The sequence below is a fragment of the Salvia miltiorrhiza genome, chromosome 3 (genome assembly GCF_028751815.1).
Source record: "Salvia miltiorrhiza cultivar Shanhuang (shh) chromosome 3, IMPLAD_Smil_shh, whole genome shotgun sequence".
Taxonomy (NCBI): Eukaryota; Viridiplantae; Streptophyta; class Magnoliopsida; order Lamiales; family Lamiaceae; genus Salvia; species Salvia miltiorrhiza.
This window is the reverse complement of record NC_080389.1, coordinates 62970658-62983814: the sequence shown is the minus strand read 5'-3', so window position 1 is coordinate 62983814 and position 13157 is coordinate 62970658. Positions and strand designations below refer to the sequence as shown.

The window sequence follows — 13157 nt, the reverse complement described above, 5'->3', positions numbered from 1 at the left end:
AAAAAGCTTCATTGCATTTTGCAGTATGCATTCCTAATCACCATAACCTTCCCAATGCTTTCTTCTGAAGCCAAAGCCAAACAACCTCTGAGCCTTGCAACTGATCAAACTGCCCTTCTTTTCACTCAAACATACATCTCTTTTACTTGCAACTAATTGGACCAACTCCACCTCCGTCTGCACCTGGATTGGCGTCACTTGCAGCTTCCGCCATCACAGAGTAGCTGCCTTGAATCTCTCCAACATGGCTCTCTCCGCCACCATTCCACCGCAGCTCGGACACCTCTCCTTCCTCGTCTCCCTCGACCTCACCAACAACCTCTTCCATGGAGATTTCCCACACCAACTGTCTCTCCTTCGCCGTTTGAAGTTCATATCTCTCCGACTCAACAACTTCACCGGAGACATCCCTCCCATGTTGGGTCAGTTACCAAAATTAGAGTACTTGTCTTTACGCAACAACAGCTTCATAGGTTCCATCCCAAAATCTCTCTCAAACCTCACAAACCTACAATTTCTTGACTTAACTTACAATTCTCTAAGTGGAGAAATTCCAAAAGAGTTTGGGAGACTTCAAAGTCTTCAAACTCTGTCTGTTCAATTCAATCATTTGTCGGGTGCTATACCATCAGCCATATTCAACATATCGACCCTTGTAGCTATGGCCTTCACACACAATGAATTGAGTGGAAGTCTTACAACAGACATGTGCCATAATCTTCCATTTCTAACTGTGATTTCCACAAATGTATCCCAATGTTCACGGCTTGAGGTGTTAGCCCTCTCTTACAACTCTTTTAGTGGGGAGATACCTTCAGAAATTGGGTACTTAACATCTCTTCAGATTCTATATATTGGTGGTAACAAATTGAATGGTATGGTTCAAGTTCTTATCACATAAATTTGTGTAAATGAGATTTTATTAGTTTCATGACACTTTTTTTGCCAGGAATACTACCACATGAGATTGGCCATCTTCAGAGTCTGGTTAAGTTTGGTGCTGAATGGAATGAGATTGCGGGCTCAATTGATTTCAATATTTTCATGAATATGTCTTCTCTGCAAAACATATATCTAAACCGCAACAAATTCACGGGGAACCTTTCAAGGGATGTCGGGAATATTACCAAGCTAACAACATTGGATCTCACGGAAAACCATTTTACAGGTACAACAGAGTAATTTTCATATAAATTGTCTGTTTAGCTACAATATGTGTTTTTGAAATCTCATGTTTTGCAGGGCTTATTCCCACTGAATTTGGCCAACTTTACCATTTGGAGACATTATCATTATCATTGAACAGCTTGAGTGGTTCGATTCCACATGAGCTCTTTAACATTTCAACTCTTCGGATTCTTTCACTTGCCGTCAATGCTCTGTCAGGGGTTCTTCCAACCCATTTATGCCATGCCTCTCCCTTTCTTGAACACCTTCTTCTTAGCAATAATTCCCTCAGTGGAGCAATACCCAACTCCATCTCTAACTGTTCTCAACTCACAATTCTCTCACTTGCTGAAAACAAATTGAGTGGTTATATACCTACTCATCTCGGCAACCTAAGACTTCTTCAAAGACTTGAACTATTCAGAAACAATCTTACCCAGGCACCATCATCTTCCTTCATTACTTCATTGACAAATTGCACGTCTCTAACTCTTTTGTCAATTGATGATAATCCTCTAAATGGTATCATTCCAGCTTCTGTCGGGAACTTATCTTCCTCACTCGAAACATTCTATGCCGACAATTGCAAATTCAGTGGCAGCATTCCCGTTGAAATAGGCAATTTAAGCAATTTGATGACATTGGTGTTGTCAGCAAATGAGTTATCTGGTGATATTCCACTAACTATAAGCCATTTGCATGAACTTCAAGGATTATATCTTGAATATAACAGGTTGGGAGGCTCAATACCACATGATATATGTGATCTATCCAGCCTCAATACTTTAGATATCAGCCAGAATCAATTTTCAGGCCCAATTCCTAAATGTCTGGGAAATGTTTCTTCCTTAAGAAATCTTTATCTAGAATCCAACATGTTGAATTCAAGCATACCTTCAAGCTTATGGGGCCTAAAAGATTTGAACTATCTAGACTTGTCCTCAAATTCATTAAATGGGTTCTTACCACAAGAGATAAGTAACTTAGGAGCAGCAATACATATAAACCTATCGATGAATCAGTTGTCAAAGTCTATTCCCAGCACTATTGGGAAGTTGCAGAATTTGGTTAATCTGTCTTTGGCAAATAATAGACTAGAAGGTTCTATTCCCGTGTCTATGGGAAAAATGATCAGTTTGGCAAATCTCGACTTGTCGTACAACAACCTCTCTGGTTCAATTCCAAAGTCATTAGAAGCACTTCAACAACTCGACTACTTTAATGTCTCTTTCAATAGTTTAAGTGGAGTAATTCCTAATGGAGGTTCTTTTACAAACTTCACTATGGATTCTTTTAAGGGTAATGAGGCATTGTGTGGAATCCCCAAGTTCCATGTCCAAATTTGCTCTTCAACTTCTAATCACAGATCAAAGAGGAAGAAGGTGGAACAAGCTTCATTTATTATTTTCGGGGTTGTGGCTTTCATCTCAGTTGTTTCTTTGGCCTTTATAATTGTCAAAAACAAAAGGAAAGATAAGACGACTAGCAGAGAAGTTGATGAGTTGATATTCATTGTGCCGGAAAGAATCTCTTATTATGAACTGCTGCAAGCAACGGAAAGATTCGATGAAAGCAATTTACTTGGCACTGGGAGTTCTTGCTCTGTTTATAAAGGAATTCTTAACAATAGGAAGAATATTGTTGTCAAGGTGTTTAATATGCAGCTAGAAGGTATTTCAAGAATATTCGATGTCGAATGTGGGATACTACGTAGCATTCGACACAGGAATCTGACAAGTGTCATAAGCAGTTGCTCTAATGAAGAGTTCAAGGCATTAGTACTTGAATATATGCCAAATGGAAACCTTGAAAAATGGTTATATTCCCACAACTATTGCTTGAGTATGATGGAAAGATTGAATATAATGATTGATGTTGCATCTGCTTTGGAGTATCTTCACCATGGTTATTCAATGCCCATTGTCCACAGCGACTTGAAGCCTAGTAATGTGTTGTTAGATGAAGACATGGTTGCCCATATAAGCGACTTTGGGATAGCAAAGTTGTTATGCAATGGAGATAGCTCTGTGTTAACCAACACGCTAGCAACATTGGGTTACATCGCTCCAGGTCAAGTTTCTCTAAATATATTGATTGCACTTCACTTTCAATAAATTCATTGTGTCTTCCTCACATGCATCATGATTTTGTTGTTCTAGAGTATGGCTTGGAAGGGCTAGTTTCAACAAGGTGCGATGTGTATAGCTACGGGGTGATGTTGATTGAAACTTTTACGAGAAAAAGGCCTACTGATGATATATTTTGCGGAGATATGAGCTTAAAGAGATGCGTAGAACTCTCACTTTCGGAGATCCCAGATGAAGTGATAGATGCCAACTTAGTCATGAATTTGGAGGAAGAAATGATTGACAAGAATAGGCAGTGTGTATCATCCATACTCGAATTGGCTCTGAAATGCTCTGCGGACTCTCCCGGGGATAGAATCAACATGAAACAAGCACATGCAGAGTTGCAAAAAATCAGACATCGATTTTCCCAATGAGGTTCAAGTAAGCTATTTCAAAGATCTATGTTATTTCTAAAAGGATATTCATATTCCAAATTTCTATCGCAAAGTTAGCTAATGATTTCTTCTTCATTTGGTGGCTTTGATGAGGCATGTAGTGTTGAAGATTTTGAACAGGCAGTTGATGCTAATTGGGTGGTGAGGTGGATGACATAAAGGTTTTGATAAAGAATGGAAAATTTGGCTTGGTCCTTTTGTTGGTTTTTGCTATCATTGTTAATTCGTTCTTCTTGTTTCTACTTTTTTTTTCTTGTTGTAATCGATGAGTACTCTTTTTCCTTTACCAGTGCTTTTCCCATTGGGTTTTCGCCATAAAGGTTTTAATGAGGCTTGGCCCTTGGCTAGCGTCTTTGTGCTTTCAAGGGTTTGCTATCTTTTTCGTTTTTCTCCTTTTATACAATTTCTATTTCAACAACTGATGCTCAAGGTTTTTCTATCCTTCTTTCCTCCATATTTTATGTTATTGAGTTCACATATAATCTTCTTTGTCACAGCTTAAAAGGGAAAACCTTTCTGAACATTTTGATATTCAGTTCGCAGCCGAACTAAAACAACCCTTCTCAAAAGAGTTCTGAAAATTTTGATATTCCGTTCGCAGCCGAACTTGATCAAGCTGCCCAGAAGTGCAAACCCGATCTTCACACGGCATAGAAGGTAGCAGCAATTGATTGTGATACTCATCGAGCACACATTCAATTCGACGTCTCATTGGCGCATTCTGTCGAACATGTAGAGGGCAACTTGGTATTCCCCCCCAACTTTACCGTGTAACTCAACAATTTGTCATGCAGTCATATATTCAATTCATATACTACTCAAATATACATGTTTGGATAAAAATATTTTGGTGGGCATATGAACTATAAACATTACTTAGTCACAACGATATTTTTGTCATATTTAAAATTTCATGTGTGTTGGTTTAGAGGCAGAGTAGTTAATTCTTGAAGCTAAAAGTTTTCAGTTTTGAATCCATAATTAAGTACAATTTTTTAATTTAATAGTTAATTTATCAAATGAAAAAAATGATGACATTAATTGCCTAATTGAATGAGTCACAGTTTGTTTAGAATTTCCATTTCTGTATGAAAACTGCTAGTACATATGATGTCTTCCGTCAACAAAAAATTCAAATACTTACTTAAAGATCGATTGACAATCAATCATTTAGTTTGACTTAGTTGTAAGATATTTAATGTATATCTAATTATTTCCATGTTTGAGTTAAATTAGGAATCCCTTATAATAATACTACACACTAATATCATAAACAACAATATATTATAAACTATTAAAATATAGCTATTTAATATTTAAAAAATATAATAATTATATATTTATGGATATTAATTTGTAATAAAATATATTAAGATATTATTTCATTTTTTTTTAATATTGCAACATTATATTAGAATTTCAATTAGGCAAAATAATTAATAATAATATATTTAATCTATCTTTTTCCTGGACAACTTGATCATTACGTTTATCATACGATTAATTATTGGTTACTGAAAAGAATAATTACTAGTGCGGGTTGGAATCATGAATCTATCCTAAATAAGATGGATTCTGAAAATGGAAGATTTAAATATATTTATTAAATATTTTACCTAAGCAATATTAATTATTTATGGAAGGTGGACCATTTTGGATGGACAAAAGTAAGATTGGATTTATATATATGTATATACAGAAACGATCACATGCCCACCGTGGACAAGCATAACGTGTCCACCAGTGATGTGGCTAATTGATTGTTACTTTTAAAAGTATTTTGGCTAAATTCTTTTTAGCCCATTACATGTATTATTACGCATATTTATACAACTATTAAAATTATTTTTCTTCACCTTAGAGCATCTCCAATGGTATCTCCCCATCTCAAGGTTTTTGCTGACATCATCGTAGTCATATCACCATATTCTCCTACTCTTACTTTCACCTACAACAATGTCTCCTCAAATTCAGGTTTTTGCTGACATCACTTTCCACCCACTTTCAACCAATTCAATATTTATTACTCCCTCCGTCCCGTTAAAAGCGGCCACGTTCTTTTCGGCACGGAGATTAAGAAAAAGATTGTTATGTTTTAATTAAGTGATCCACCATAGTCAAAGAGTTAATTAAGTTTGGTCCACTTTTTTCTTCTCACTGTGTTTGAACCATTTTCTGGCCCACGACGACGCCGGCGACGGCAACGTCGACGCCGACGCCGACCGTCACCCTTCGCCCCTCTATCAAATCGCATAGCCAAAATTAAAAATCAAAAACCAAAAATCAAAATCAGACCAAATCGCAAATTAGACGGAAACCAAAATCAGACCAAATCGCAATATAGAATTCGTCTCTTCAAATTCCAAATGGAAGCTGCTGCTATGGTCGCCGGAAATCGAAGCTGATGCGGTAGATCTAGGGTTTGTGAGAGAGGGGCGGCGCCGTGGCTGGGGAAACGAGCGGCGGTGGTGTGTGTTCTGAGGAGGAAGAGGACGAGCCCTAGATCCTCCATTCTCTCTTCCTATTTCCGATCTACGCCTCGCCGCCGTAAACCACGCCACCTCAGATCTAGGCGGCGGCAGCGACCATGGGGGTGGCGAGAGGGAGAGAGTAGAGGCGAGGGACATGGAGTTCAGGGGTGGGGCGAGAGGGAGAGAGAGCAGAGGCCAGGGAGAGGGAGGTCGGGGGCGGCGATCGACGCCGGTGTTGGTGTCGTCCACTTCTCGCCGGAGAAGAAGAGAGAAGGGGAAGGGGAGTTCGCTGCAACGTTGAAGTAGAGAGAGAAAGAGACAAAATGATTGTCTTAACTTAATAATGCTGATAGGTTAGATTAAATAATGATTAAAACTAAAGTTTAATGGGCTTAGTTAAGCCCAAATATTTCCTTATTTGGAAAGTGACCACTTTTAGTGGGACAGACTAAAAAGGAAAGGTGGCCAGTTTTAATGGGACGGAGGGAGTAATATTTATTTAATTCTCATATGTATTCTTTATAATTTAATATAAATTAATTATTTAATACATATTTATAATAAAATTAGTAAATCCTACAATACAAAAACATAAAATAAATTTAAGAAATCAAAATATAACAAATTAACAACAATTAAAAGAAAATAAAATAAAAATATATACAAGCAAAGCATTATAATAATAAAGAATGAAAAAAGAAAAAAACAATAGAAGCATACAATAAATAAGAATTTTCAAATTTTGACTTTTATGTTCGGCCACTATCTATTTATTTTTGTTTGGGCTCTCGTTTAATAAGTGGGCAGCATTTTAATAAAGATTGGGCCGATTTATTTTAACGTCTTTATTTGTTGGGTTTGTCCATTTAATTTATTAATTGAACCAATGACTAGTTAATTTGGATTGTAAATTGGTACCTTATTTTTTCAATAATTTGAATCCTCTTTTAATATTTTTATTTTTTATCTCTTCGACCAGTAATTGTCAACCTAATAGTAGTACCATTCCCATTTTCATTTTGGATTTTTATTGCATTGATAATTAGTTAGTCGCATTGAAATAGTCATGATAATTTGTAAAGTATAAATACTCTGATAATTTGTGCAAATCACATGATTTGCAGCCAATCGCAACTGTAATAATTTATTTATTAATGGTGCATTTTATAATTTTTTGGTACTGGGATTGAATATACTGGCCTTGACGTATGAACTAATTTCACACAATACCCACCGCCTATTATATATTTATTTTATTTATGTTGTTGGCATACAAATTATTTAAGATACATATAATGTGTGCATTCAAATAACTTTTCATATTTTAAAAAGTAATTGGCACCGAACTTTATGAATGCATGCAAATTCAATGTTGTGATTCGTAAGTTTGAAATTCTGGCCATTGCAATCCATGTGTAGTTGAATAAAATTATTCAAGAATTTGTCTCAACCTCAAGTCTTCATTATCAGTCTCTATAAGTGATTGGTGCCGACATCTAAGGAGGACTTGACTCAAACGGAAAAAACGTACAAAAACCAAAAAACACATCAAAAGCAACACTCTCAAAAAACAGTTATTAGTTTGCAGCCATGGAGAAAAACCTTTCTTGCATTTTGCAGTATGCATTCCTAATCACCATAACCTTCCCAATGCTTTCTTCTGAAGCCAAAGCCAAACAACCTCTGAGCCTTGCAACTGATCAAACTGCCCTTCTTTCACTCAAATATACATCTCTTTTACTTGCAACTAATTGGACCAATTCGAGCTCCGTCTGCACCTGGATTGGCGTCACTTGCAGCTTGCGCCACCACAGAGTAGCTGCCTTGAATCTCTCCAACATGGCTCTCTCCGCCACCATTCCACCGCAGCTCGGACACCTGTCCTTCCTCGTCTCCCTCGACCTCACCAACAACCTTTTCTATGGAGATTTGCCTCAAGAGCTTTTTCTCCTTCGCCGTTTGAAGTTCATATCTTTCCGACTCAACAAATTCACCGGAGACATCCCTCCGATGTTGGGTCAGTTACCAAAATTAGAGTACTTGTCTTTACGCAACAACAGCTTCATAGGTTCCATCCCAAAATCACTCTCAAACCTCACAAACCTACAATTTCTTGACTTATCTTTCAATTCTCTAAGTGGAGAAATTCCAAAAGAGTTTGGGAGACTTCAAAGTCTACAAACTCTGTATGTTGAATCCAATCATTTATCGGGTGCTATACCATCAGCCATATTCAACATCTCGACCCTTATAGTTTTAGCATTGAGAAACAATGAACTGAGTGGAAGTCTTCCGACAGACATGTGTCGTAATCTTCCATTTCTTGCTCTCATTCGTCTTTCTATAAATCGGCTGAGTGGTGCGATTCCCACAAATCTGTCCCAATGTTCACGGCTTGAGGTGTTGAGCCTCGCATACAACTCTTTTAGTGGGGAGATACCTTCAGAAATCGGCTACTTAACATCTCTTCAGTATTTAGCTCTTGGTGGTAACAATTTGAATGGTATGGTTCAAGTTCTTATCACATAAATTAGTGTAAATGAGATTTTATTAGTTTCATGACACTTTTTTTGCCAGGAATACTACCGCATGAGATTGGCCATCTTCAGAGTCTGGTTACTTTTGGTGCTGAATTCAATCAGATTGCGGGCTCAATTGATTTCAATATTTTCATGAATATGTCTTCTTTGCAAACCTTAGCACTATGGCGTAACAAATTCACGGGGAACCTTTCAAGGAATGTTGGGAATATTACCATGCTAACAAAGTTAGAGCTCTCGGAAAACCATTTAACAGGTACAACATAGTAATTTTCATGTAAATTGTCTGTTTAGCTACAATATGTGTTTTTAGCTACAATTTTGAAATCTCATCTTTTGCAGGGCTTATTCCCACTGAATTTAGCCAACTTTACCATTTGGAGTCATTAGTACTACTGTCGAACAGCTTGAGTGGTTCGATTCCACATGAGCTCTTTAACATTTCAACTCTTCGGATTCTTTCACTTGTCGACAATGCTCTGTCAGGGGTTCTTCCAACCCATTTATGCCATGCCTCTCCCTTTCTCGAACAACTTATTCTTGGCGAAAATTCTATCACCGGAGCAATACCCAACTCCATCTCTAACTGTTCTCAACTCACAATTCTCTCACTTCCTGATAACAAATTCAGTGGTTATATACCTACTCATCTCGGCAACCTAAGACTTCTTCAAATTCTTCAACTGTACAGCAACAATCTTACCCAGGCATCATCATCTTCGTTCATTACTTCATTGACAAATTGCAGGTCTCTAACATATTTGTCAATTAGTAATAATCCTCTATACGGTGTCATTCCAGCTTCTGTTGGGAACTTATCTTCCTCGCTTTCAAAATTCTATGCCACCAACTGCAAATTCAGTGGCAGCATTCCTGTTGAAATAGGCAATTTAAGCAATTTGATGATGTTAGAGTTGTCAGCAAATGAGTTATCTGGTAATATTCCACTAACTATAAGCCATTTGCATGAACTTCAAAGATTTTCTCTGTCTAATAACATGTTGGGAGGCTCAATACCACATGCTATATGCAATCTATTCAGCCTCGACGGTTTAAATTTTAGCGGGAATCAATTTTCAGACCCAATTCCTAAATGTTTGGGAAATGTCTCATCCTTAAGATATCTTTATCTACACTCCAACATTTTGAATTCTAGCATACCATCAAGCTTATGGGGCCTAAAAGATTTGATCACTCTAGACTTGTCCTCAAATTCATTAAATGGGTCACTACCTCTAGAGATGAGTAACTTAGGAGCAGCAATACATATAAACCTATCGATGAATCAGTTGTCAGGGTCAATTCCTAGCACTATTGGGAAGTTGCAGAATTTGATTAATCTGTCTTTGGCAAATAATAGACTGGAAGGTTCTATTCCTGTGTCAATGGGAAGCATGATCAATTTGGCAAATCTCGATTTGTCATACAACAACCTCTCTGGTTCAATCCCAAAGTCTTTAGAAGCACTTCAACACCTCGACTACTTTAATGTCTCTTTCAATAGTTTAAGTGGAGAAATTCCTAATGAAGGTTGTTTTAGAAACTTCACTACGGATTGTTTTAAGGGTAATGAGGCATTGTGTGCAATCCCCAAGTTCCATTTCCAAATTTGCTCTTCAATTTCTAATCACAGATCGAAGAGAAAGAAGGTGGAACGAGCTTCATTTATTGTTTTCGGGGTTGTGGCTTTCATCTCAGTTGTTTCTTTGGCCTTTATAATTGTCAAAAACAAAAGGAAAGATAAGACGACTAGCAGCGAAGTTGATGAGCTGAAATCCATTGTGCCGGAAAGAATCTCTTATTATGAATTGCTGCAAGCAACGGAAAGATTCAATGAAAGCCATTTACTTGGCACCGGGAGTTCTTGCTCTGTTTATAAGGGAATTCTTAACAATGGGAAGGATATCGCTGTCAAGGTGTTTAATATGCAACTAGAAGGTATTTCAAGAATATTTGATGTCGAATGTGAGATACTGCGTAGCATTCGACACAGGAATCTGACAAGCGTCATAAGCAGTTGCTCCAATGAAGAGTTCAAGGCATTAGTACTTGAATATATGCCAAAGGGAAACCTTGAAAAATGGTTATATTCCCACAACTATTGCTTGAATATGATGGAGAGATTGAATATAATGATTGATGTTGCATCTGCTTTGGAGTATCTTCACCACGGTTATTCAATGCCCATTGTCCACAGCGACTTGAAGCCTAGTAATGTGCTGTTAGATGAAGACATGGTTGCCCATGTAAGCGACTTTGGGATAGCAAAGTTGTTGTGCGATGGAGATAGCATTGTGTTAACCAACACGCTAGCAACATTGGGTTACATCGCTCCAGGTGAAGTTTCTCTAGATATATGTATTGCACTTCACTTTTAATCATTTAATTGTGTCTTCCTTACTGCATACATCATGATCATTTTTGTTGTTCCAGAGTACGGTTTGGAAGGGCTAGTTTCAACAAGGTGTGATGTGTATAGCTACGGGGTGATGTTGATTGAAACTTTTACAAGAAAAAGACCTGGTGATGATATGTTTGGCGGAAATATGAGCTTAAAGAGCTGGGTAGAACTCTCACTTTCGGAGATCCCAGATGAAGTGATAGATGCCAACTTAGTCATGAATTTGGAGGAAGAAATGATTGACAAGAATATGCAGTGTGTATCATCCATACTTGAATTGGCTCTAAAATGCTCTGCGGACTCTCCCGGGGATAGAATCAACATGAAACAAGCACATGCAGAGTTGCAGAAAATCAAACATCGTTTTTCCCAATGAGATTCAAGTAAGCTATTTCAAAGTTCTATGTTATTTCTAAAAGGATATTCATATCTCAAATTTCTATCGTAAAGTTAATTAGCTAATGATGTCTTCTTCATTTGGTGGCTTTGATGAGGCATGTAGTGTTGAAGATTTTGAAGAGGCAGTAGATGCTAACCGGGGTGAGGCACGGGATAGTGGTGAGGTGGATGACATAAAGAATGGAAAATTTGGCTTGGTCCTTTTGTGGGTTTTTGCTATTATTGTTAATTTGTTCGTCTTGTTTCTGCTTTTTTTTCTCGTTGTAATAGACGATTACTCTTTTTCCTTTACTGGTGTCTTTCCCATTTGGTTTCGGCATGAAGGTTTTATTGAGGCTCGGCCCTTAGTTAGCGTCTTTGTGCTTTCAAGGGTTTGCTAGGTTTTCTTTTTCGTTTTTCTCCTTTTATATAATTTCTATTTCAACAACTAATGCTCAAGGTTTTCTTATCCCTCTTTCCTCCATATTTTATGTTCTTGAGTTTATATATAATCTTCTTTGTCACAGCTTAAAAGGCAAAATCGTTCTGAACAACGCCTCTGCGTCACCATTCTCACCAACTAAAACAACCCCTCTCAAAAGAGTTTTGAAATTTTTGATATTCTGTTCGCAGCCGAACTTGATCAAGCTGCCCAGAAGCACAGACCCGAGCTTCACACGGCATAGAAGGTAGCAGCAATTGATTGTGATACTCATCGAGCACACATTCAATTTCGACGTCCCATTGGCGCATTCCGTCGAACATGTAGAGGGCAACACGGTATTTCCCCCAATTTTGAATCCATTATTTACAATTTTTTAATTTAATAGTTAATTTATCAAATGAAAAAAAAAATGATGACATTAATTGCCTCATTGAATGAGTCAGAGTTTGTTTAGAATTTCCATCTTCTGTATGAAAACTGATAGTAGGATATGATGTCTTCCGTCAACAAAAAATTCAAATACTTACTTAGTGATGGATTGACAACCAATCATTTAGCTAGTTTAACTTAGTTGTAAGATATTTAATGTATATCTAATTATTTCCATGGTTGAGTTAAATTAGGAATCCCTTATAATAATACTACAAACTAATATCATAAACAACAATATATTATAAACTACTCCCTCCGTCCCAATATTGTTGGCCACATTTCCTTTTTAGTTTGTCCCACTATTGTTGGCCACTTTCCTAAAATTGAAATATTTATCACATTCAATCTCTTACTTTATCACATTATCTCTCCTACTTTATCACTTTATTACATTCTCTCTCCTACTTTATCACATTCTCTCTCCTACTTTATCATTTTATTATCTTCTCTCTCATACTTTATCACCTTCTCTCTCCTACTTTATTACTTTTATACTATATTACCCACACACTTAAAATACTAATCTACAACTCCTTAATTCCCGTGCCGAAACCAAATGTGGCCAACAATATTGGGACGGAGGGAGTATTAAAATATACTCCCTCCGTCCCAATATTGTTGGCCACATTTCCTTTTTAGTTTGTCCCACTATTGTTGGCCACTTTCCTAAAATGGAAATATTTATCACATTCAATCTCTTACTTTATCACATTATCTCTCCTACTTTATCACTTTATTACATTCTCTCTCCTACTTTATCACATTCTCTCTCCTACTTTATCATTTTATTATCTTCTCT

At 37.0% G+C, this 13157-nt stretch overlaps 2 protein-coding genes and 1 long non-coding RNA gene across 3 annotated transcripts; all 3 read left to right on the top strand.

The window, feature by feature from the left end:
- The first annotated feature begins 244 nt into the window (after positions 1–244).
- LOC131019151 (LRR receptor-like serine/threonine-protein kinase GSO1) lies at positions 245–3281 on the top strand. Its single transcript, XM_057947836.1, has 3 exons — positions 245–875; positions 950–1168; positions 1243–3281. The coding sequence occupies exons 1-3, from the start codon at positions 245–247 to the stop codon at positions 3279–3281; spliced, it is 2889 nt and encodes a 962-aa protein (XP_057803819.1).
- Positions 3282–3341: 60 nt separating this feature from the next.
- On the top strand, positions 3342–4132 carry LOC131015505 (uncharacterized). The gene is made up of 2 exons (XR_009098565.1): positions 3342–3677; positions 3793–4132. It is a non-coding gene; the product is annotated as an uncharacterized LOC131015505 (long non-coding RNA).
- Positions 4133–7752: 3620 nt separating this feature from the next.
- Positions 7753–11929, top strand: LOC131019150 (receptor kinase-like protein Xa21). Its single transcript, XM_057947835.1, has 3 exons — positions 7753–8665; positions 8740–8958; positions 9045–11929. Exons 1-3 carry the CDS (start codon positions 7753–7755, stop codon positions 11078–11080), a joined length of 3168 nt encoding a protein of 1055 aa, XP_057803818.1. The 3' UTR covers positions 11081–11929.
- Positions 11930–13157: the final 1228 nt, after the last annotated feature.

Bases quoted from the DNA above. Each gene is read 5' to 3' on its own strand.
- LOC131019151 (XM_057947836.1), top strand. From the start codon at position 245: ATGGCTCTCTCCGCCACCATTCCACCGCAGCTCGGACACCTCTCCTTC. The intron at 876-949 runs GTATGGTTCAAG...TTTTTTTGCCAG, and splicing joins TGGTGGTAACAAATTGAATG to GAATACTACCACATGAGATT. The intron at 1,169-1,242 runs GTACAACAGAGT...CATGTTTTGCAG, and splicing joins CACGGAAAACCATTTTACAG to GGCTTATTCCCACTGAATTT.
- LOC131019150 (XM_057947835.1), top strand. From the start codon at position 7,753: ATGGAGAAAAACCTTTCTTGCATTTTGCAGTATGCATTCCTAATCACC. The intron at 8,666-8,739 runs GTATGGTTCAAG...TTTTTTTGCCAG, and splicing joins TGGTGGTAACAATTTGAATG to GAATACTACCGCATGAGATT. The intron at 8,959-9,044 runs GTACAACATAGT...CATCTTTTGCAG, and splicing joins CTCGGAAAACCATTTAACAG to GGCTTATTCCCACTGAATTT.